Here is a 23,987-nt window from a genome sequence, read left to right on the forward strand (position 1 = left end):
TAGAAGCAGAAGAGCAAAAGTATGATTGCAAGTCAAAAAACAAATTATTTGAACAATGATCCAGGAAGAATTCTGTAGTGTTTTCTTTCTAGGAATTGCAGCACAATTTTTAAATGCTTTATTTTCTTCAGCTCATGGAAAATTCACATTTGTGCTGCATCAAATGGCAAAGTATCCAAATAGCATGAAGAGCTCTTTAAAGAAAAGGAAAAATTGACTAGCCATCAAACTCCCAGACTGACGCCACCTGGCCCTGTTTATGGAAAGATAAAGCCAAAGAATTCTTTTTCCTCGTTTTCTCCCTCCCTTTCTGTCTGGGAGTCTTTTTGAGAGAAGAATGAAAAATATCTTTTTGACTTTTAAGGAATAGTGGCAAACCAAGTACTCTTCACATTTTGCTTTCAAAATGAAATATATTTTCTTCTGTACGTGAATTTGTTTTGTTACTTTATAAAAGAAGCTCTGAAAATGTGCTTAGCTTCAATGGATCTCAAGAGCAAGAAAGAGACGTTTCAAATGAATCTAATTAATGGCTGCCAGGTGTTTGAAGTATATTTAATGAAAGCTTCGGTAGGATGGTTAAACTATTTAACAATGTAAGGTTAGAAGCTTGATAAATACAAGCTATGTAATAATATTAGGGCCTTTGCATTCTACATCGTTTCACTTGGTTAGAGAAAGACATGAAACTTGAGATGGTCATATGCAGCAGTCATTATTTATAGGCCCTGGGGTCTTGGGCCTTTGTATCTCATGAGGGGGGTCTTAAGCTTTTGCCTGGTTTAAGATGAAACTTTATTTTATTCAGTTTTAAATTTGGTTTCTATGTAATTGTTTGTTTGTGACCTGAAAAGTACACGTGCAGTTATCGACATTCTTTAAAATGAAAATTTTTTAAAAAATTACTTCCCCCGACCTGTTAAAATTCCCGTTGACAGTAAATTTCTTGTTTCAGTCAGGATCCAAGTGGGCAGCCCATTTGAGGGGATATTAAGTGGACAGGAAGGAAAACTGAACAGCCTAATCAGAAATACTATGCATCTGTGATTTATGCAGGGCAGCCTGCCCAGAGGGAAAAAAAAACACATTTCTATGTCTGGGAACTTGTAACGGCGTTCAATGTTTCTTGTTAGTCCAAGAATTGTTAGTTTATAGGAACGCTGCTCCAAAATTGTTCTGTTAACCCAGAAGGCAGGCTGAAGATCCATCTTGCTGTTTTTCCTGGGAGTGCAGTGGAGCGATTTGCGGTTATTTTATTACAAGTGGGATTCAGTGGCAGTGAGGAGGTGATTTCGAAGCGAGATAATCATTCAAGGGAACGGTCGTGGCAAGGTATCAATGCAATTCGGCTGGAAGGTTTATTATTTTTATTTACCTGATATATTGGTGTATTTGAAGGAAATTTTGGCCTGTCACCCTTGGAGACAGATTCTGGGTTGGACCTGCTGTTTGGCTCCAGTAATTGTTCCTCACTTGTACTTAATTAACGTACTCGAGCCTTGCTTTTTCTTTTTTAAAAAAAAATAAATTCCGCTCGTAAGAAGAGTGCTAATCAACGTCAGCAAAGATTCCTTTTATCCATCTATTTGACAAAATCAGTCTGGATTTCATCATAAGACTCCTGTCAGTAAATATGAGGCTGAAGAGGAATGGATCGTACACACTGCACAGGTACAGTTTATATTCCTGACCTCTGTCTCGGTGCCTTTAAAAGTAAACGGAAAAAAAACGCTGTCGGTTAGCGATTTGCATTTTGTTCTAATCGTCCTTGGCTCTACTGCCAGCCTGGGTAAACACGCAGATGCGTGTTTGAACTCTGCTCAATTCCTTTCACTGTTGGGTTAAAGATTCTTCTCTTTCGGAAAGTTAACCGCTTGTGTGTATTTGTGAGAAATGTTTCTGTCTTTTCCTTCCCCACTGCAATCACCGGGGGTTGTACGATCCTCTGGGCAGAGCAGTCGAGGAGGAAGTTAGTGCAGATCTTGGGAACAGCATGTGAAGATCAAGAGGAAGCAAAGAGACCAGCTACAGCTCGATGGACATCCTGTTCTGCTTCGACTGCGTCTTGTTTAGGTACAATATGACGCTGCCACTTTGTATTTTATTACCCCCACCCCATTTTTCGCTTTTATCGGATCATCCATTGCCTCCGTTTTTGATTTTGTTCAAATTCTTGTGACATCGTGTGCCCAGACTGCATAATGGTAACAAGTTTAGTTTTAGTAGCCGTCCTTCACCTACATTGAACATTCGAAAGCCACTGGCTTTACATCATCATTGCTTTGATTGCTTTGTTCACTGTCGCATTTTAATTAAGATTATTGAAAGTTAAAACTTTATTGTTGACATGATCGTTGCGTACCCACTTTGAGATGTTACTTAAGATTCGACTGAGCCTGAGTCAAGTTAGTTAATATCAGCACTGACGTTACAACTATATATATTCTGCAGCTAATGATTAAAAATGATATAAAGTTGTCTGTCATTGGTCCATACTAATGCAAAATGAGATTTTTCTACTTTGAAACTCAGCTATGTCGGATGGCTGTTTACCTTATTCCACCTTTATTGATCTGTACTTCTTAATGTAGTGCTCGCACACTTGTTCAAAAATACATTGACTTCGGGAACACGTCAGAGCTAGGAATTTTTTTCATTGCTGTGCAAAATAAGTTTGGGTGGTTTTGGGAAGGGGGGGGAGGGAAAACGGTACAACAGTTGCAAACAACTAACGCATTCGAGTTTGGCAGAAGGCATTGCTGCAGCGATCTTGAACTTGAATCGATATTTTTGGTCAACTTTTGATCTCATTTCAGAAAGGTGATAGATAAAATAATAATAATTGACTGCTGTTCTGTCATGGTTCATAATATATTTTGCAGTAGCATAAGTTGAAATACAATTTGTTGATTTTGTTGTCACAAAGGCCCCAATCTGTATACTTTGGTATATTCTATATTTGAATTGGAAATTATTCCTTTCTCCTATCCTATTCATGTGTGTATTCCTGTGTTTTTTTTCTCATCCCATCCGCTGAAGTTAAATGTTTATTGCTGGTTTAGAACTGCAGTATGTAATACAAAATGATTTGTTGCCCATTGTGACAATGGGATCAGCAAGTTGCATTTTTGACACTTCTTTAAAAAAGTAAGACATAACAGCAGAAGTAAGCCATTTGGCCATTGAGTCTGCTCTGCTATTCATGGTTGATCTGATAATCCTCAACTCCACTTGCTTGTCTTTCCCCATAACTCTTGATTCTCCTACTGATTTAAAGGTACATCTATTTCAACCTTTAATCTTCTCAATGACCCAGCCTTAATAGCTCTATGTGGTATTGAATTTCACAGATTCCACTACCCTCTGAGACAAGAAATTCCTTCTCATCTGTCTTTAAATGGGTGGCCCCTTACATTGAGGTAAGGGCTTCGGTCCAAGAGTGTCCCACAAGACGAAATGACCTCTCTGCACCTACCTTGTCAGGCTCCCTTAAGACCACTGTTATAATTAATTGTGAGTTGAACGTTGCAAGACCTGTTTGGAATTGACAACCATTGGTTTGTCCAGTTGAGAGCTGTTAGAAGTCCTAGGGCTAAAATCTAGGAAATTTGGTTCACTGCGTTAAGCTCAGCAGCACCTGAATATCCATGTCTCCTATGCTGGTTGGTGTCAAGAAGTCAGTTTTGTATTTAAGTAGACAGTTGTACCTCTATCTTGCATGCCACTCTTTCACTGTGAGAAATCTTTTAAGCACTTGATTAAATTGATTGCAGTGAGGGGTAACTTGTGCACACACATTTGGGTGCTGTTTACATCTCCCTTAGCATTATCCCGGGAAGAAGGAGGAAGCTGGTGGCTGCCTATACATAAAGGCAGGGATCAGATTAACACTCTTTAGTTATGGGAGTCATAGATTCTTCACCTCGGACAGTCCCAAGTTGCACCTATCATGAGCCAAATAATTCATGGAGTGCAGCATGCAAAAGTCATTTTTTTGAGCACTTGGTTTTCTCCAGAATCCCTATGAAATGAAATTAATCCCTATTTATCTTTTTTATATAACTAAACAACTAAACATTGTCAGTCAAATAACCAAAGATGAATAGCAATGGTAGACTAGATGCTTTTTAGAGTTTCTTACAGCAGCTGGTTCTGGAAGCGACCAGACAGCAAGTTCTGTTAGACTTGGTATTGCATAATGAGATAGGATTAATAATGACCTCTGAGTTAATGAACCCGCAGTTAGCAATGATGATGATATGACTGAATTTTCCATCCAGTTTGAAGAGAGGTATGTGTAAGATTGCTAATTTAAATTTAAATAAGAGCAACTGTATGGGCATGAAAGCTGAACTAGCTGAAATGAACTGTAATAGCTAGGTTAGGAGATAATTCAATAGAGAGGCAAGGGCAGATATGTAAGGAGAATGCTCAGAATTAACATATTTCTATTATTAAAAAACCCACCATCCATTGTTATGTGAACACTTTTTAAGGCAACCTCAAATTTAAGAATAAGCTTATAATTACACTATAATCTATGGAAGGTCAGCTGATTGGTGAGAATGTGAAGAATGGCAGAGAAGTATGCAGAGGTTAATCAGGAGGAAGTAGTTAGTTTGAGAGGAACTGTGCTAAAATCTAAAAACTCTAGCAAGTGTTTTTATAGGTGTCTTAAAAAGAAAGGAATAAATAAAATGACAGTTGGACTTCTTGAGGATAAGCATTAATAATGGATACAATGGAAATGGTAGGTGAAATGATCAAATACTTTGCTTCTGCCTTGACAATAGTGGTGACAAAAAATGTCCCAGTAATAGATGTAAATCGGGAGTTGGTGCAAGGAAGAGAAAAACTTGATGAAATTAAAGGAAAGCAGTGCTGAGCAAACTGCTGACAAATCCCCAGGTCCTGATGGACGACGACTTAAGATCTTAAAGTAGGTAGCTCATGAGATACTAGCTCTACAGGTGTAAATTTTGCAAACTTTGCAAGATTCAAGGAAGCATAGGCCATTTGGCTTGGCCTCTGTTGTGGGCAAGGTGCCAGAATCGGTCATTAAGATGATTATAGCTGGGCACTTTTAAAACAAATCCAGTGTTATTGAGGAGAGTCAGCTTGGTTTTTTTTTTGAGCTAAAAATTGTATATAACCAATTTATTAGAATTCTCTAATGGAGAAAATGTCATGTGGGCAGGGGTGAGCATATTAACACACTGTAACTCAAGATGACGGTGCTGGCATAATAGATAGTATCCGGGCTCCTGAGCATGTCCACTCCAAGCTGGCTGCATCCTTCTAGCTCTCACTTGCTCTTGCTCACGCTGGCTGTCTCACTCGCATAGCGCTCACTGTTGCTCTCGCGCGCTCTCAAGCGTGGACTCTTAACACAGTTGTCGTCGCTACACCTGGAGTGGGGATTCCTTGAGGCCCAGGGCACCTTGCAGAAGTGCTGGAGCTGTTTGAAGACCCCTTGTGCAGAAGATGAACTCCATTTATGTAATTTGTCTTTAACCTTGTAACTCAAAATGGCGCTGGATTGTGGCAACAAAACACTTTTCACTGTTTCTTCCTAGATATATGTGACAATAAATAACTCATTCATTCAGTTGGATTTCTTGAAGAGATTTGACAACATATTGCGCAAAGTAGGAGCAAATGGCGGAGGGGTAATGTAATAAGATGGGTGGCTGCAGGAAATAGTATGCATAAATTGATCTTTTTATATTTGACAGGATGTGAAAAGTGGGGTTCTGCAGGTGTCCATTCTGGGGCCTTAACTTTTTCACAACTTGTATCAGGGGAGTGAAGGCATAATAGCTAAAGTTAGGGGTGACTTCAATAAAGAAAGTATGTTGTGAAGAAGATAGAAGGGAGTTTGAAGACTGAAATGAGTGAGCAAAAATCTGGCAGATTGTGTACAGTGTGTGAAAAATTAAAATATGATCTGCTTGGATTTCCAGAAGACCTTTGACAAGGTGGGGAGGCTACCAAATAAGGTAAGAGCTTATGGTATTAGAGGCAAGGTATTGGCATTGATGGAGCAGGTTGACAGCAGGGCTAAAGAGGTCTTTTTCAGGATAGCAGCCTGACTAGTGGAGTTCCACAGGGGTCCGTATTGGGACCACAACAATTCACAGTCCATGTTAACAACATGGACAAAGGAACTGAAGGTATTATTGCTGAGTTTGCAGATGACAAAGTGGAGAGGCAGCTATTGTTGAGGAAGCAAAGAGGTTGTAGAAAGTCTTGGACGTGCTGCAAAGAAGTGGCAGATGCAATACAGTGTGGCAAAATGTGAGGCTGTGCACTTTGGTGGGAAGCATAGAAGTGTAAACTATTTTTCCAAACTGGGAACGGCTTTGGAAATCTGAAGCACAAAAGGATTGAAGAGTGCTAATTCAGGATTCCCTTAAGGTTAATGTGCAGGCTCAGTTGGCAATTAGGCAAATGCAATGTTAGCATTAATTTTAAAGGGGCTAGAGTTGAGCAGACTAAGAGCAGAGATGTATTGCTGGGGCTGTATAACGCTTTGGTCAAACCATATTTGGAATATTGTGAGCAGTTCTGAGCCCCATATCTAAGGAAGGACGTGCTGACATTTGTGGGGGTGCAGAGCAAGTTAACAAGAATGATCCTGGGAATGAGGGGCTAATTATATGAGGAGCAGTTGAGGACTCTGGATCTGTATTCAATGAAGGGTGACGGGGGGATCTGATTGAGACTTACAGAATGCTAAGAAACCTGGACAGAGTGGATGTGAAGATGATGTTTCCACTCGTAGGAGAGACGAGGACCCAAGGGCACAGCTACAGATTGAAGAGGTGAGCCATTAAAACTGAGATTAGGAAGAATTTCTTCAGCCAGAGGATGTCTAATCTGTGGAACTCATTTGATATAAGACCAAGTTATTGAGTATATTTAAGACCGAGGTAGATTGGTTCTTGATTGATAAGAGGATCAAGGGTCACCAGGAGAAGGCAGAATGGGTGAACGAATATATCAGCCGTGATCGAATGGCAGAACAAATTCAATGGGCCGAATGGCCTAATTCTGCTCGTATGTCTTTTGGCAAAAGTATTACCTCGAACAGAGGACAGCTGCAGAATTCAAGGTGCAGAGGGATCTCGGTGTTGTAGTGCATAAATTATAAAAAGTCAATATGCAACTACAAAGGTAGTGGATTGCTCTTTGCACTGGAGAACTGTAACCAGCTACAAGCATTGATTGCTTTTTGTTACTTATCAATGGTTTGAATATGAATATAGGAGGCATGGTTAAGTTTGCAGTCCAGAAGTAGACAGCATCTGGTTATGCGGGGCCGGTGGAGGGATAGGGTTGGGGGGGTGGGGAGAGGTGGCGGTCAGTGGTGTGGGCGGAGATTTAGAAAGGACCTGAGGAGTACCTTTTTCTCACAAAGGGTGGTGCACGTACGGAATGAGGAAGTGGTGGAGGCTGATACGATTACAACAGTTAAAAGGCATATGAATGGGTATATGAATAGGAAGGGTTTAGAGGGATCTGGGCCAAATATTGGCAAATGCGACTAGGTCAGATTGGGATGTCTGGTCGATTCGAAGGATTTGGACCGAAGGGTCTGTTCTCTGCTGTATGACTCTTAAGTGATTAAGAAGGCTCATAGGATGTTATCCTCCTTAGAAGAGGAGCTAGACTTAAAAGTAAGGGAAGGGAGGGGTCACTGGACCCGAAACGTTAACTCTGATTTTTTTTCTTCACAGACGCTGCGAGACCTGCTGAGCTTTTCCAGCAATTTTGTTTTTGTTCCTTATTTACAGCATCTGCAGTTCTTTTGGTTTTTATAAAAGTAAGGTGTTGTGCTTCATTTGTGCAGGGCTTTGAGACCACATCACCAAAACTCTGTGCAGTTTTGATTTCCTGTTTAAAGAACAATGTAAATGTATTGGAGATGAATCAGAGGCAATTTACTGGATTGGAAGTTGGAATGAATTTTTGCTTATGAGGAAAAGTTGTGCCAACTAGGTTTGTTCTCCTGGAGATTAGAAGAGTCAAAGGTGATTTAATTTCAATATCTGTGATGCTGAATGGTCTGGACAAGGTAGACTTGGAAATTGTTTACTCTTGTTGGTGAGTAAAGAACACGGGGCGTTGACATAAAATTAGAGATTGTCCTTTTAGGTCAGATGAGAATTTTTTTTCTGAGGGTTGTACAACTTTGGAACTTTATCAGAAGGTGATGGCAGCAGAGTCCTTGAATGCTTATAATGCAGAGATTGATTCCACTGTATTACAAAAATCTAAGGTTATTGAGAGTAAAAGGGAATTCAGAACACAAACAAATCAGCCATGATCCTACTGAACAAAATAAAACAAAACTGTAGATGGTGGAAATCAGAAACAGAAGAAAGAAATTGCTGGAAAAATTCAGCAGGCTTGGCAGCGTCTGTAGAGAGAAAACAGAATTAACATATTGAGTCCAGTGATCCTTCTTCAGAACTTGACACGCTAACTCTTCTTTCTTTCCACTGCTGCCAGACCTGCTGAGTTTTTCTAGCAATTTGTTTGTATGATCTTATTGAATGTTGGATAGGCTTGAGGGACAGGATTACCCACCTTTAATTTATATATTTATGACTTTTTTTCTTTGCCTCCATTCATGGTGATCAGATTTCTTAGTGACATTTAATGAATATATAGCTTGAATAGCAGAGAGCAATATGAAAACAGACAATAATATGCTGAAAATGTACTGGTATTGGTTAGTAGTATCGTGAATTCTATTTTGTTTTCAAGAAGTGTCACAATGTTATGAAGTCATTACGTTGCATGAGGATGTTGTGATATTGCATTTATATTGGAAGTTTAATCACTTATAATGTTAGGAAACGTATCATTCGAATGGATAGGACTTAAAATCTTGTTCTGGTTGAGAATTATTATGTTGCAAATAATAAAATCTATAAGTATCTGAACCTTAGAGGCCTAAAAGGCAAATTTGAAAGACAGTAGTTCAGTGAGTAAATTCTGTACCTGAGGCATTTGCTATTAAAGCTTCTGTGTTGCTGTAGAGCAATGGGTAAGGGAACCGGAAAGAGAGAGAGGGGAGATTTATCACTTAATTCCGGTGTCACAGGCCAGTGTGAGAAAAGGCAACGATTTGTAAAGTCTGTCATCTGATTCAGTTGCCTTAGAAAATGTGTGTTTGGGAATCTATCTGATTATCGACATTTTACTGGCTTTTTGGGATCACAGTGCTGATGAAAGAATAATGCTGGCAAGTAATTAGAGTGTTGTGCTGTCTCACGACATTCTGGAGGAGGAGGGGAGAAGATTGGAGAAATTTGCATTTGGTTCTTAACCTGACTTTTTACTTCTATGTTCACGTTTGATCTAAATTTTTACTTTTTGATTTGGATCACTGTGTAGCTAGCAGGTCAATATTAGAATGTTCCACACAGCTAAAATGTTGTCAGTTGAAGTTCTATAAATGTAACCTTCCATCGCACAGGCTCCTTGGCTGACTGTGAAGCAGTGTTGACCATGAAAGGGTGTACAGTTACTTCTTGGTCTTGTTCTTTTCACATGAGAAATGCCTCATACTGATGTAAGATTGGCTCTATACTTTTTTTTTAATCTACGAACTGATTCATGCTGACATCACCCAGACATTTGGTCAAACTCCAAATGAGTAATAATGACATCTGGTTCTACCTCTGCAACACTTCTCTTGACCTCGCATCCATCTTCATATTATCAGATGACCTGTCAGACAATTCATTGTTGGAATTCTTTATTTGCTTCCTGATGTTGAAAAGCCTTTTTAAAAACATCTTGCCCAAGCTTTTGGTCAAAACCTGTGCTTTTTACCTCTGTGAATGGCATTGGAATGTTTTGTACATTAAAGACGTCGTAAAAAATGCACATTGGTGCTGTGACTTAACATAGACTTAAAAATTTGTCAGTTTGTGTAATTTGAAAGGACAGCTTTTTTTTCTAAGTGTTTTTATTGTCATTAAAATAAGACTTAATCGGGAAATGTGCATTTTTACTAGATTTGGACTAGTTGCACCAGTTTGAGGCAGCACAGTGGCTCACTGGTTAGCACCACTGCTTCACAGCGCGAGGGACCTGGATGCAGTTCCACCCTCAGGCAACTGTTTGTGGAGTTCGCACGTTCTCCCAGTGTCTGCGTGGGTTTCCTCTGGGTGCTCTGGTTTCCTCCCACGTCCAAAGATGTGCAGGTGGGGTGGATTGGCCATACTAAATTGCCAGAGTGTCCAGGGATGTTTAGGTTAGGTGGATTAGCCTTGTGAAATGCAAGGTTACAGTGATAGGGTAGGGTTGTGAGTCTGGGTGGGATGCTCTTTGAAGAATCCGTGTGGACTTGTTGGGCTGAATAGCCTGTTTCCACACTGTAGGGATTCTGTGCTTCAAGTTCAGTATGAAGCTCTTGAAAATTTAGTGAAATATTTGTGTAAAAGCAGCAAGCTACAGCATTTCTTTCACTAATGATGGAAGTAAAATTCACAAAAATATGATACTGCACTGACCAAGTTTTGAGAGTCCCATTTCTGATGAGATGATTTTGTAATGGAAATTTCTGTTCAATTGTACGGCATAAACAGGACATATTTCTGACACTTTCAAATGTGAGGTTACATTTTTAAACAGAGTGGGAACTATCTAACAGCAGATTTATTTAGGAAAGCTTTAATGTTTTTCAGCTTCTAGTTTAGCCAACAGGAAAATACATCTTCATTGTAAAGGTATAGTTGAGATGTGAATAGAAGAAATAATTTTTAACTATGGATTGCCATGTTTGACATGCTTTTGAGTGCTTTATATTTAGAAGTTGCTGATGTATTTCCTTGCAGCCATGGAGGAAGGGCGGTGTATGTAGAAGTCTGCCTTTCCCTGGAGATTTGTGGTTGTATGGAATGTATGGCTGTCTACATCTGTTTTACAAGATCTTGCATGGCCTATATATGCTCAACTATGAAGGCTGAAGATGTTGTTTTGTCTGCTTTGCAAAAGAGGCCATGCTTAAACAACAAAAACTTGTGTGTGTTTTAAAGTCTAGCTGTCTTAATTTTGAAGGTAAATAACTGTTTTTGTTTCTTTACCTGGTGTGGTCACCAGAATCTAGTATGTGCATGATTTTTATTGCTTTCCTGGACTGTACTTTGACGCTAAGACTCTAAGACATGTTGCACCATATTACAGCATAATTTCTGAATAGTGAATTCAGTAGAGACAATGTTATCTTTATGCACCAGAAAATTTCTGTAACTAGGCTGAGAGGAGGAAGGAGACTTTATGGCACACTGAGTTAGAATACAGCCCTTTTCATTTTTTGTCATCTGTGATAGAAGTCTCGTGCATTTCAAATGAAAGTCTTCTGACTCTGTCAACCGCAAAGGTCCTTTTTGTTTCTGCTTGCTTTAAGGATCCTCAATAAAATTACATAGGCACCCTTAGTATCAAACATTTTTAGAAATTGGAATTGTGTTTTAAAATAATTCTTGCTTTCACTATTATTGCAGTGACAGGAGCAATATTAATTTACCACTTTTATTTTCTTCAGGTGGATGCTATTCTTCATAACTTTACCAGATCCAAAACATTTCTAACACATTTATGTGCGTGCTGAGCTTTGGTCTCATTGAGGCCCTGCATTCAGAATAAGGAAATCCGTGTATTTCAACTGATTCACAATCATTTGTTCTTGTATCTTTAAGAAGTTTTTTTTTAAATCACAGTCCTTTTTTTTATTTGTTCATGAGATGTGGGGGAACGTGGCAAGATGGTTATTGGTTGGTCTGCTGGTTAGAGTTATGTGGAGCGTGAAAATAATGTTGCTTGTGGATGTTGGATACCAATCATCTCGGCTCCAGAATATTACTGCAGGAATTCCTCAGCAGCGACCAAGGCTCAACCATGTTTCACTGCTTTATCAGTGACCTTCCCTTCACTTTAAAGTCAGCAATGTTTGCACTAATTGCACCGTGTTCAGCACCATTTGTGATTCCTCAGATACTGAAACACCCATGTCCTTCTGCAGCAAGACCTGGTCAGCATCCAGGGTTGGGATAGTAAGTGGCAAGTGGCATTTGTGCCACACAAGTGCCAGGCACTAACCATCGCCAACATGAATGAATCTAACCATCTCTCCTTGGCATTCAATAGAATGACCATCGCTGAATCCCTTAATATCAACATCCTAGGGTTATATTGAACAGAAATTGAACTCTACCAGCCATATAAATATGTTGGCTACAAAGCAAGTCAGAAGCAAGGAATTCTGTTACAAGTAATTCAGCTGCAGATTTCCCCAAAACCCCATCATTCTAGAAGGCACAAATCACGAGTGTATTAAGATACCCTCCATTTGCCAGGATGAGTGCAGTTTCACCAAAATGGAAGAATCTTAACATTACCCAGCAAAAGCAGCCTGTTTGATTAGCGCCACATTCACCATGTTAAACATTCACTGCCTCCTCCAAGTCGCAGAGTAGCAGCATTGTGTATCACCTAGGAGATGCGCTGCAGCAACTCCTTTGACAGCACCTTCCAAACTCAACCTTGCTCAAAGGCAACCCTGCAAGCTGAATGCCATCCTGCTTTGGAATGATATTGTTGTTCCTTCGTTGTCACTGGGTTAAAATCCTGAAACTACCTTCTTCTTAGCACTGACTCTGTATGGACTGCAATGGATCAAAAAAGCATCTTAAGGATAGTTAACCATGTGCGATGGAAGACGGCCTAGCCAGTGATCCCACATTCCATGAACAGATTTTTAAAAAGTGCTTCTGTAAATATATCTGGACAACGATATACCCATTGGCTGCTTAATGAAAGAGAATATGGCGTTTGCTGCTGGGCAAAAGAAATGTTATTGTGTTTTATTTTGTACACTGTGCCTTCTTGAGGTTGAGGGACGATTTATTCACAACAGAATAGATGGAACTTGTGTTGCAAAGTTGGATAGAGTATTTGTGGATTGGAATTTGATTGTTGTAAAATGATATTGGGGGAGAGTGCATGGTCCCTAAAAAGATGATGTGATTTTTCTAGGCTTGAAGATTAAAAATAAATGTGTGCAGGTGCACAGATGGCTCCTGAAATTGAAACATTATTATCAAAATGCTGTGTGGTTAGCAACCCAGGGCAGTAGTTTTTGTTATTAAGGCAACCAGTTTGAAAATCAGCCAATTAATTTAAACCAGGCACTTAGAAACTAAAAACCAATAAAATTTAAATCTAATGGTTTTGACAACCCAGGACTAATCTTATCGTAAGAAATTAATAGGTCGTCAAGGCTATAAAAGAAGAGGGCATTTTGAAAATTGGTGTGAGAACAACTGCCATCTAACAGACCATTGCCATCTGATAGAGTTAACAGCCCATCAGCTGTAAAGAGAAAATCACTGACTCTCACAGAAATGTCTAAACTCTGCGAACCATCATCTAAATAAAGGTATAGCAGCACTCTTAGCGAATATTCCAGATGCAAGAATTCGACGGAGAGAGGTGTCCCTGACATAAAAATTAGACGGCGAATGGCGTTCCAAACTGAGGATCAGCAGAGGGGGTGCAGAGCATTCCGGAAGATGTATCCTGGCTGTAATTTCGAGAAACCAAGTTTTAGTTGTTTTTATTAGTTTGGTGTATATAAGTAGGACTTGTATCTATGGAACACCATACTATTAGCATTTTTGTAACCCCAAGTGGGCTGTATCATTTAAAGTAATGTCTTTTAGAATGAAGAACATAGCAGCCGCATTTTTAAATTCTTATGAACAGAGTTGTGGCAGGACTGAGTAATAGTGCAATCTATATAAATGACTTGGTGATCTTTAGCCATTTGTAGAAAGATCACATTGTATATTTGGCAGAGCTTTCTGAGAGACTACAGAAGGCAAAGTTGGTCATAAATTTAGCAAAAACAAAATTCGCGAAGGCGGAAGTGATGTCCTTAGGACAAACCATTAGATGTGAGCGGATGACACAGAGGAACGTGAAGATGGAGGCCATTGAGGAATTTCCAAGACTATTCTTGAAGGAGGGGTTGCTATTACTTTTGGGACTGAGCAGATTCTACAGTAAGTTTGTACCGAACTTTAGTAACATGGTGGCAGTGCTGATGGATTTGTTTAAAGAAGAAATTTTGGTGGGCAGAACAATGCCAGGGAGCATTTGAGAATTTAAAAGCAGTGTTAGCCACCACACCAGTTTTAGCCGTGCCAAATTTCTTGAAGCCCTTTAAAGGCACTATCGATGCAAATGATATAGGGTTGGAGATGTGTTGTTACAGAGAGATGACTATGGAATTGAAAGGCCAATTGGTTATTTTGCAAAGAAACTTAATATACACTAGAGAAAATATTCAACCATTAAAAACGAGTTATTGAGTTTAGTACTGGCTTTAAACATTTTAATGTTTATGCTGTAAACAATATACCAGAGACTGTTGTGTACGCTGATCACAACCCTTTGACATTTTTGGAAAGATTTAAAGATAAGACCAGACTATTTTGTTGGAGTTTTATGTTACATGCATTTAATTTACTGATTGATTGTACATGTTGTAGGTTGTGAACATGTTATTGTGGATGTGTTATCGCAGATTTAAAAGAAAAATGTATATATAAGATAGAAACAGTAATGTTCAATCTTGTATATGTATATAGAATTAGTATGAAATGTGTAGCTCTAGATTAATGACCCATGGATCTAGTAATAATGGTGTTAAGATTTTTTAAAAATGAAGTCATCTTTTCATAATAATGGTTCACTTTTTTCTTAAGGGGGGGCGGTGTTGTGAAGTTGGGTAGAGTATTCGTGGATTGGAAGGCAGGATGTCAAAATTTGGTACTTGTAAGATGAGAGTGGGGAAGAGTGCATGGTGCCTTTTAAAAGATTCGTTTTTTGTAGGCGTGGAGATTTAAAAAAAAAATGTGCAGGTGCACAAAGAGCTCCTAAAATTGAAACATTATCAAAAGGCTGTGTGGTTAGCATCCCAGGCAGTAGTTTATTTTGTTATTAAAGATACCAGTTTGAAAATCAGCTAATTTAATTTCAACAAGGCACTTAGGTTTAAATTTAATTGGTTTTTATTTTGATTGTTTTGACAACCTAGGACCAAGTTTATTGTAAAAAACTAATAGGTCATCAAGGCTATAAAAGAAGAGGACATTTTGAAAATCTGTGAGAGAGCAACTGCCATCATAGAGTTAACAATCCATCAGCTCTAAAAGAGAAAATCATTGGCACTCTCAGAATTCTCTAAACATTCAGACAACCATCTTTTAAATAAAGGTATAGCGGCACTCTTTCCTAATATTCCTGACACAAGAATTTGACGGAGAGAGGCATTCCAGACTGAGTATCAGCGGAGAGGACACAGAGTATTCTGGAAGATGTGATTTTGAGAGACTAAGTTTTAAGTTGTTTTTTGAATTAATTTGGTGTATATAAGTGGGGTTTGTTCTACCAGAACAGCATACCATTAGAGTCTTGTTTTATTCGGGAATAGTTGGTAGTTAAGGGGGAATTGTTCAGTTTGTTAGTAGTTCTGTTCATTTGTTCACTGTTAAGAGTTATAAATAAATCGTTACTTGTTGATTATAGAGTATCAGTCAGGAGTTAATTTCATTTAACCTATCCTTTATAACAGAGTTGGGGGGAGTGAGAGGCAGGTTATACCACTTTTCACACTTCCTTTAACAGATTGAGGTGAGACGAACTTTTCTGGGTGTTTCGATTTAGTTATCAGAGGGGGTCGATGTCTGCCTCATAACACTTGGATGTCCAAAAACTGTAATAAACAATTGCTGAAAAAATAAATTAACCTGATTAAATTTTCATTTTTTAAACCAAAAAGGAATCAGTTTATATTCCATAAATATCTCAGAATGAGATTGTATTCACCATGCACATAATACTACAATGCTAATTTACTATGCCATGACGTGATACAAAACAAACGTTTACTTCATGTGGCTTAAAATGCTTCCCTTATGCTATGATCAGTCATTTGCCATCACTGACTCTTTATAAATTCAGTACAGGAAATAAGTGAGATATGTGAGGCAGGTAGGTAAGGTTACCCGTATTGGGATAAGCAAAGCATTACTTCGCTAGAAATTTCCCCATTGCTGCAAATGATTATTTTCGGCAACCCTTGGTCAGTTCATCAGACTTTATTTGCTAGTGGAGACAGTGTTGATAAAGGCAAGTTCTCCACCTGATGTTGCAGCACAACTGAGTTTTAATATAATTGATGTGCTTGTTGAATTCCAGACTGGAATGGTAATTCACCACCAGCTGTGATATGAGTACAGTTCTGGGTACGTCGTCATATGGGAAATGTCATTCTGTTGGAGAAGGTACAAATTTTAAGTTCACCTAATTGAAGTTCCTTTGAAGGGAACTGATGGAATTGATGTCAGCAAAGTCTTCATTTGTGAAGGGTTCAAATACTGAGGAAAACCAAATAATTTGTGTACAAAATGGAAGATTTATTCCATGTTAATATAAACTTGGGCTGTATGAGAAGACTATTGAAGTAGCTTTCTTCTCCCCTCACTTCCATGCACTGTTTCAGTATTAGAAATCCTATATGTGTGCAATCTGTGAAAAATACTGAAGTAAAATCCAACCATCAGGGCAAATTTTCACTGAAAACGCTGAGATTTTAAATCATAGATTTATTTCATAGGAATTTTTCTGTGCATTTTGACTAGACAAATTGATGTTTCAGAGCATTGTACTGTAATTGAAGAACTTTGAAATGTAGTCAGTGTTGGCTGACAAAGTTCCCATAGTACAATGTGTATGCACAAACTCACCGAAACAGCAAAGAAAAAATGACCAATTAAGCTGTTTCTTGTGATATTGATTTGAGGGCTAAATATTGGCCTAGACATCAGGAATAACTCAAAAACAGTTCCGAAATGTTTCTGCTGACTAAACAAGTATGGAGAAATTAAATCTTTAGATTATTTTAAAACCATGACAATTTTCCATTTCACTTTTTGGATGTTGGAAGTAAGACCTCCACAAATGTGGCAGGCAGAAGACCTGAATTTGTAAATTCATGACACACAGACTTTCAGCGTTTTGAGGAGTGAAATATTGCCTTCTCTGTCACTCCCCCTCTCCCTCCAAAATGGTGGCAGTAGAAGGAGGTAAGAACTTCTAAAAGTAATTTCTTGAGCTAAGGGCTAGATTTGATTTTTTTTTCCTGTTACTTATGCGTTATCATAGAATCTAGCAATCATAGAATCCCTACAGTGTGGAAACAGGCCCTTCGGCCCAATGAGTCCACACCGACTCTCAGAGCATCCCACCCAGACCCATCCCCCTATAACCCACCTAATCTACACCTCCCTGAACACCACGGGCAATTTAGCATGGCCAATCCACTTAGCCTGCACATCTTTGGACTGTGGGAGGAAACCGGAGCACCCGGAGGAAACCCACACAGACACAGGGAGAATGTGCAAACTCCACACAGTCGCCCAAGGGTGGAAGTGAACCGGGTCCCTGGTGCTGTGAGGCAGCAATGCTAACCACTGAGCCACCGTGCCGCCCCAAACAATATATAAGGTTATATAAGAACATAAGGTACATAAGGTTATTGGGAACAATATATAAGGTTACTGTAAGTGGTCAAAGGAAGAAAAAAATTGGATAACATGTAGGAGGGATAATTGGAAATGAATTATGGACTGCATGAAGGGCAAAGAGAATCAACATTTTGACAGTCAAAGGGGAGAAAGTCTCTGCCGAAATAAGGTACCTAGTTGGTGAAATGTGGAATGAGGGGTGACTCCTGGACAGTGCTTGAGTGACTTGTTTAGGAGGGATACTGAGCAGTAGGAGTGAATAAATTAAAAGCTCTTGCTGTAGATAAGTAGTGCATGATGTTTCTGTATGACGTAGATGAGAACCAGTAGAGATATCAATGGAACGCCGTAACCCAAACAGACAAATTCCAATAGCTTTAGCAATGAAGGTAAACTCAGATTAGCTGCTTTTGAAGACTTGTAATCTGATTTGACTTTTTGATGGCTTTACTATCTTGTTCATATCATGCAATACTGCTTTAGCACTTCTTATCAATGAAAGGATCTTATGACTGTAAGATTTCATTTATCAACCCAAAATTTGGAATAACCTGTAGCAATGTTAATTCAGTACTCATTGTTAAAAATATGTATAAACAGCAAGTGTAAGTTTTAATGATGTGACTGACACTACACTGATAAATGTTAGGAAAATCTCCTGCCCATTGGTACATTAGTGAGCTAAGAAAACAATGTAAACTTGAAAACAAAACAGAAATTGCTGGAAAAGCTCAGCAGGTCTGGCAGCATCTGTGGAGCGAAATCAGAGTTTGTTTTGGGTCCAGTGACCCTTCCTCAGAACTGATGGTAGCCAGGAAAAAATTGGTTTTAATGCAGAAGATAGGGTGGGGGGAGGGGTTAAGGAGTAAACGATAGGTGGAGATAGAGCCCAAAGAGAGAGAACACTTGAACAGACAAAGGAATGGTTGGTACAGTGGTTAAATGATTAGCACTGCTGCCTCACAGTGCCAGGGACCTGGGTTTGATTCCACCCTCTGGTGACTGTCTGTGTGGAGTTTGTATATTCTCCCCGTGTCTGCATGGGTTTCTGCCAGGTCCCCCAGTTTCCTCCCACAATACAAAGATGTGCAACTTAGGTGGACTGGCCATGCTAAATTGCTCGTAGTGTGTAAATTAGGTGGATTAGCCATTGGAAATGTAGGGTTACAGGGAAAGGGTAGGGGGATGGGGATGGACCTGGGTGGGACATGCTTCAGAGGGGCGGTGTGGACTTGTTGGGCTGAATGGCATGTTTCCACACCTTTGGGACTTTATGATTCTGAGTAGATAACAACCAGCCATGGAGAATGAATAGCTACTAATGGGGACAACTAGTGGCTAGCAATGGGCAGTGTGTAATAGCAGACCATGTGATAACAAGGCCTGGTGTGTGGCGGTTGGAGTAAGGGCATGGGCGAAAGTGCCTCAACCCCTAAATTGTTGCACTTGAGACTGAGTACAGAAATCTGTGGAGTTCCCAAGTGGACAATGAGGTGCTGTTCTTCTAGCTTGCGTTGAGCTTTGCTGGAGCACTGCAGCAAGCCTGAGACAGAGATGTTGGCCAGGGAACAAGGTGGTGTGTTGACGTGACAAGCAGCTGGAAGCTCAGTCTTTTTCGCAGACAGAACATAGGTGTTCTGTGAAGCGGTCACCCAGTCTAAGCTTCATTTCCTCAATGCAGGGGAGACCACATTGTGATCAGCGAATGCAGTACACAAGATTGAGTAAAGTGCAGGTAAAGCACTGCTTCATCTTAAAAGTGTGTTTGGGCCCTTGGATACTGAGGAGGGAGGAAGTAAACAAACAGATGCAGGAGAAGGTGCTGTGGAGCTGTGGGGGCATGTTGGGAGTGAAGGAAAAGTGGACTAGAGTGTGCTGGAGTGAATGGTCCTTGCGAAAGGCTGACCAGGGAGGGGAGGGGAGTGGAGCATGTCTGGTGGTGGCATCCCCTGGAGGTGGCCGAAATGGCAGCTAACAATCCTCTGGATGTGTTTGCTGGTGGAATAGTAGGTGAGGTCTGAAGTGTGGGAGATGGGTCTGGCAATGGAAGCCCTGTGAGTACAGTGCTGGGGAATCCTTGGTTGAGGAAGAAAGTGGAAGTTTCGAAGGCCCGCTTGTCGCATTTGTTCTGATGATGCCAACTTCGACAGAGATGGAGGAACTGGGAGAATGGAATAGAGTCTTTACCGGAAGCAGAGTATGAGGATGTATAGTCAAGGTGACTGTGGGAGCCAGTGGGTTTTTAGTGGATATTGGTGGTCAGCCTGTCCCCAGAAATACAAACAGATGTCGAGGAAGGAAAGAGTGGAGTTGGAGATGAACCAGGTGAAGGTTAGAGCCGGTTGGAAATTGCAAGCAAAGTTGATAAACTTTTCCACTTCCGTAAGTGAGAGGGAAGCAGCACAATGATATCATCAAAATACTGGGAAAAAGTGTTGTGGGTAGGGGCCAGAATAGGACTGGAACAAGGATTGCTGCACATGCCCCACAAAGAGACAGGCATAACTGGGGCCCATGTGGGTATCCATGGCCATTCCTTTCACCTGAGGATAGTGAGGGGAGTTAAAAGAGACGTTGTTCAGGGTGAGGACGAGCTCAGCCAGGCAGTGGCAGGTGTTGGTAGTTGGGGGATGGTTCAGGCCTTTTCCCAGGAAGAAGCAGACACCCTGAGACCGTCCTGATAGGGGATCGACATGTAAACGGATTGTGCATTATGGTAAAGAGGAGGCAGCTGGAGCCCAGAAACTGGAAATTCTGAAACTGATGTAAAGCATCAAAGGAATTGCAGGTGCAAGTGACTGAACAAGGGCAGAAAAAATCGAGTTGAGGTAAGAAGAGATGAGTTCTGTGGGGAAGGAGCAGGCAGAAACAATGGGTCTGCCCGCGCAGTCCTGTTTGTGGATTTTGGGAAGGAGATAGAAGTGAGCTGTGTGGGTTTGGGAGACTGTGAGCTTGGAGGCAGTGTGGGAAGATCACCAGATGAAATGAGGTTAGTGACCATCGTGGACATGACCGCCTGATGCTCCGTGGTGGGGTCATGGTCCAGGAGGAGGTATGAGAGCTGGTGCTCAGCCTCTGCAATGTAGAGGTCAGTCTGTCAGATAACGACAGTTACCACCCCTTGTCAGCCGGCTAATTAAAATGTTAGGGTTGGATCTAAGCAATGCTCCAGTGAAGCGAAGCTCAAAATGAAGGAAAGGTTCATTTTCTGCTTGGGAACTGTACAGCCTTCTGGACTCCATAGTGAGTTCAACAATTTTAGGGCTTGAAGCATCTTCTCCCATGCCTTTACCCCAGTCCCACATACCAGGCCTTTTCATCACATGGTCTGCTATTACATACAACCCATTGTTAGCCACTAATTGTCTTTATTAGCAGTTATTCATTTTCCTAGGTTGATGATTATCCACTCCTTTGTCGGTCCAACTGTTCTCTCTCTTTGGGCTCTATCTCCACCTCTCGTTTACTGCCTGCTCCCCTCAATCTTGCTTAAAAAGCCACTTTTTCCTAGCTATTGTCAGCTTTGACAAACGTTTCACTGGACCTGAATCGTTAACTCTGATTTCTCTCCACAGATGTTGCCAGACTTGTTGAACTTTTCTGGCAATTTTGTTTTTGTTTCTGATTTCCAGAATCCACAGTTCTTTTGATTTTTATTTTTTAACATAAACTTGGAGTTCAGAAATTCCTGCTGAATTCTTGAGAGAGAAGCTAAATTACTTGTGCTGACATTGTTGCTTTGTAACTACCTTCCCCACCCACTTCCCACATTCCTTCCAAACCGTACAGGAACTTGCTGGCATTTAGTATTTGCTGTTCTGTGTATGAATAATGATACATCTCCGTGTGACAGCCTGACATCCCTTTTGGATTTTCCAGAATATACAAATAGAATTTTTGTAGTCTGGCCATTAAGATATTTCAGCATCTTCCCAATTTTTTTTTGTTTTAAATGAGTATTTCCTTGTAACTTTCAACACTGTTATTTTGAAATTATTGTGAATTGACATCCCGTGTCAAATTTCAATATTAAAATCTGTTTGACATACGTGAAGTGGGTATATGATGGTTCTTTGCTTCACTTGTCACTTTTAGACAGAATGTTTGCAAAACAGGATAAAGTTTGTTAAAAGCAAGGCGTTTATTTTATATAGCCAGCCTTCTCCTTGCATTAAGTATTTTTTGTCATAATGGCTGCAGGACCAACATTGACTTGGTAACTGTTTTGCAGAATGCCTTCATTTTGTTTATAAAAATGACTCTGCCCTTCAGGTTGTTTGCCATTTCAATAAGCCACCTTGCTCTTGCACCAACATTTATGAACTAGGTCTAGTGTTCGAGCAAAGCACAATGTAAACTCTTCTCTCCTATTGTTAGCACTCCCTTTAACTTTGCTCCAGGCACCCTCACCATCTTTTCCACTTATTCCCTTTCCCCCTTTTGTTAACAGCATAAAAAACAGCCTCCTTCAGTTTCAAAAAAGTGTGATTCGACTCAACATCAATTCTGTTTTTCTGTTCACAGATGTTGCCATAACTTTCTGCAGCATTGTTTTTATTTGGTATCTCTAGATTCTGTGGTGCTTTGTCTTTATTAACATTCCCTTTTCTGTGATGGGAGGTGTTTGTGTGCTAATGTACTCAAATGGGAAATTGATTTTGAAGGCAAATTGCAGTGGCATTGACATCTGTTTCTGTAATAGTAGACTTTTCCCTGGTCAAAACTCAATAGTACAAATGTTTAATTTTGTCTAATATATATTGATTGCATTTTTTCTTTACGCAGAAGTATTCTACATTTGATAGTTATTGCAGAAGTCTTTCACTAGTATAAACAAGTTAACAGTTGAGGCAATTCAAAACTGTGAGAAACGTAAATTACATGCTGCACTTAACGTAGGAACATGACCAATTGCGTAGAAATAATCAATGAATGTCGATCAACAATACCAAGTACAAGACGTAAGCATCCCTTACAAGTGGGAAATTCAAGACATTGTAGAGAGTAGCTTCTTCGCAGCATTCTCTTACTGTATTGTCATTTTAAGTCAATTAAATTTTAATGTCCCAGGATTCAAAGTATTTCATTTTATGACCGAGCCTGGTAACCGCAATAATTTAAATTTTCAGGAGGCCAATATTACACATATTTTGTTAAAACCAAAAGAACTGCGGATGCTGTAAATCAGGAGCAAAAACAAAGTTGCTGGAAAAGCTCAGCAGGTCTGGCAGAATCTGTGGAGGAGGAAACAGAGTTAACGTTTCGGGTCCGGTGACCCTTCCTCAGAACTGAGCAAGTTCTGATTTTCTTTGATTCTCTCTGCTCCTTCAAGACATGCTCAATTTAGTCGGTGCTGGAGCTACTGAATCACTAATGGTTATTGAAGTTCCTCATCTAGAATACATACTGTGCCTTTGCAATCCATGGTGTTAGTTTTTATTCATTCGTAAGATGTCAGCCTCAGTGGCTAAGCCAGTATTTATTGCCCACCTTCATAATTCTCATGGAAAAGGTGCCTAGCTGCTGCCTTGAACCATAACGCTCCTTGGAGTGTAGGGACACCCGCAGTGCTGTTAGGAAGGCATTTCCAGGACATTAACCCTATGCCAGTTAAGGAACAGTGATATGTTTGCAAGTCAGGATGGTGTGTGGTTTGGTGGTGCCCCCATGTATCTGCTCGTTCTTGTAGACATCAATGGATGCAGGTTTGTAAGATGCTGTCAAAGGAACTTGGTCAGTGAAAATAGTGTTTGACAAGGTGTACAGATTCATCAACTGTGGGAAAGCAATAGATGGTACTTAAGGCTGACGCGTATGCGCTGTTTTGGGGTGGTCTGCTATTATTCATTTGTCAGCAGGAATGTATCTTTGAGATGAAACGCAAAAATTGAGCAAGTACAGTGAATTCACATTGATGTCCACTTGAATTGAAATCCAAATCTGGTCTGCCTTTTCCAAATGTGGTGTAACATTGGAATTCATGGGACAGGATAGACACAGACTGTGCATAACTTGCACAGCCAAGAAAGTCTTGATTAAAACTAGGCAGATTATTGCAGTAAAGCAAAGTATATGTCTCACCCTGTTTAAAATTCAGCAATTTAAAAATGAAGATTGGCAAATTGGCAAGTTTAATGCTGCCGTGTAAATAATATTTATTATTTCCAAGTCTCAAGCATTCAGCTGTCTTGTTTCAGAAAGTATTAATACCTCTAAAATTTATGTGATCATAATTTTGTTTCCCCTCTCTGACATGTCTTGGCTTTGTAGTTCCATCAGTTCTGTTTGTCTCCTTTACCATCTCAGCTGGGAGTTCATCTACTTCATTGTTTAAGTTATCAATGATCATTTTTGAATTCTACTTCTTTTGAAGTGGTC

At 39.9% G+C, this 23,987-nt stretch overlaps 1 protein-coding gene across 3 annotated transcripts in view; it reads left to right on the forward strand.

The window, feature by feature from the left end:
* LOC109936288 (MOB kinase activator 2-like) overlaps positions 1–23,987 on the forward strand; it is a 168,943-nt gene that overhangs the window by 99,647 nt on the left and 45,309 nt on the right. The window contains exon 1 of one of the 3 annotated variants that reach the window (XM_048607126.1): positions 633–1,671. The exons of the other annotated variants lie outside the window; for them this stretch is intronic. Within the exon in view, the coding sequence (XP_048463083.1) occupies positions 1,634–1,671 (38 nt within the window). The 5' untranslated portion in view covers positions 633–1,633. Of the gene's footprint in view, positions 1–632; positions 1,672–23,987 lie in introns of those variants that run through there. 3 annotated transcript variants of the gene reach the window in all.

The sequence above is a fragment of the Rhincodon typus genome, chromosome 17 (genome assembly GCF_021869965.1).
Source record: "Rhincodon typus isolate 14 chromosome 17, sRhiTyp1.1, whole genome shotgun sequence".
NCBI lineage: Eukaryota > Metazoa > Chordata > Chondrichthyes > Orectolobiformes > Rhincodontidae > Rhincodon > Rhincodon typus.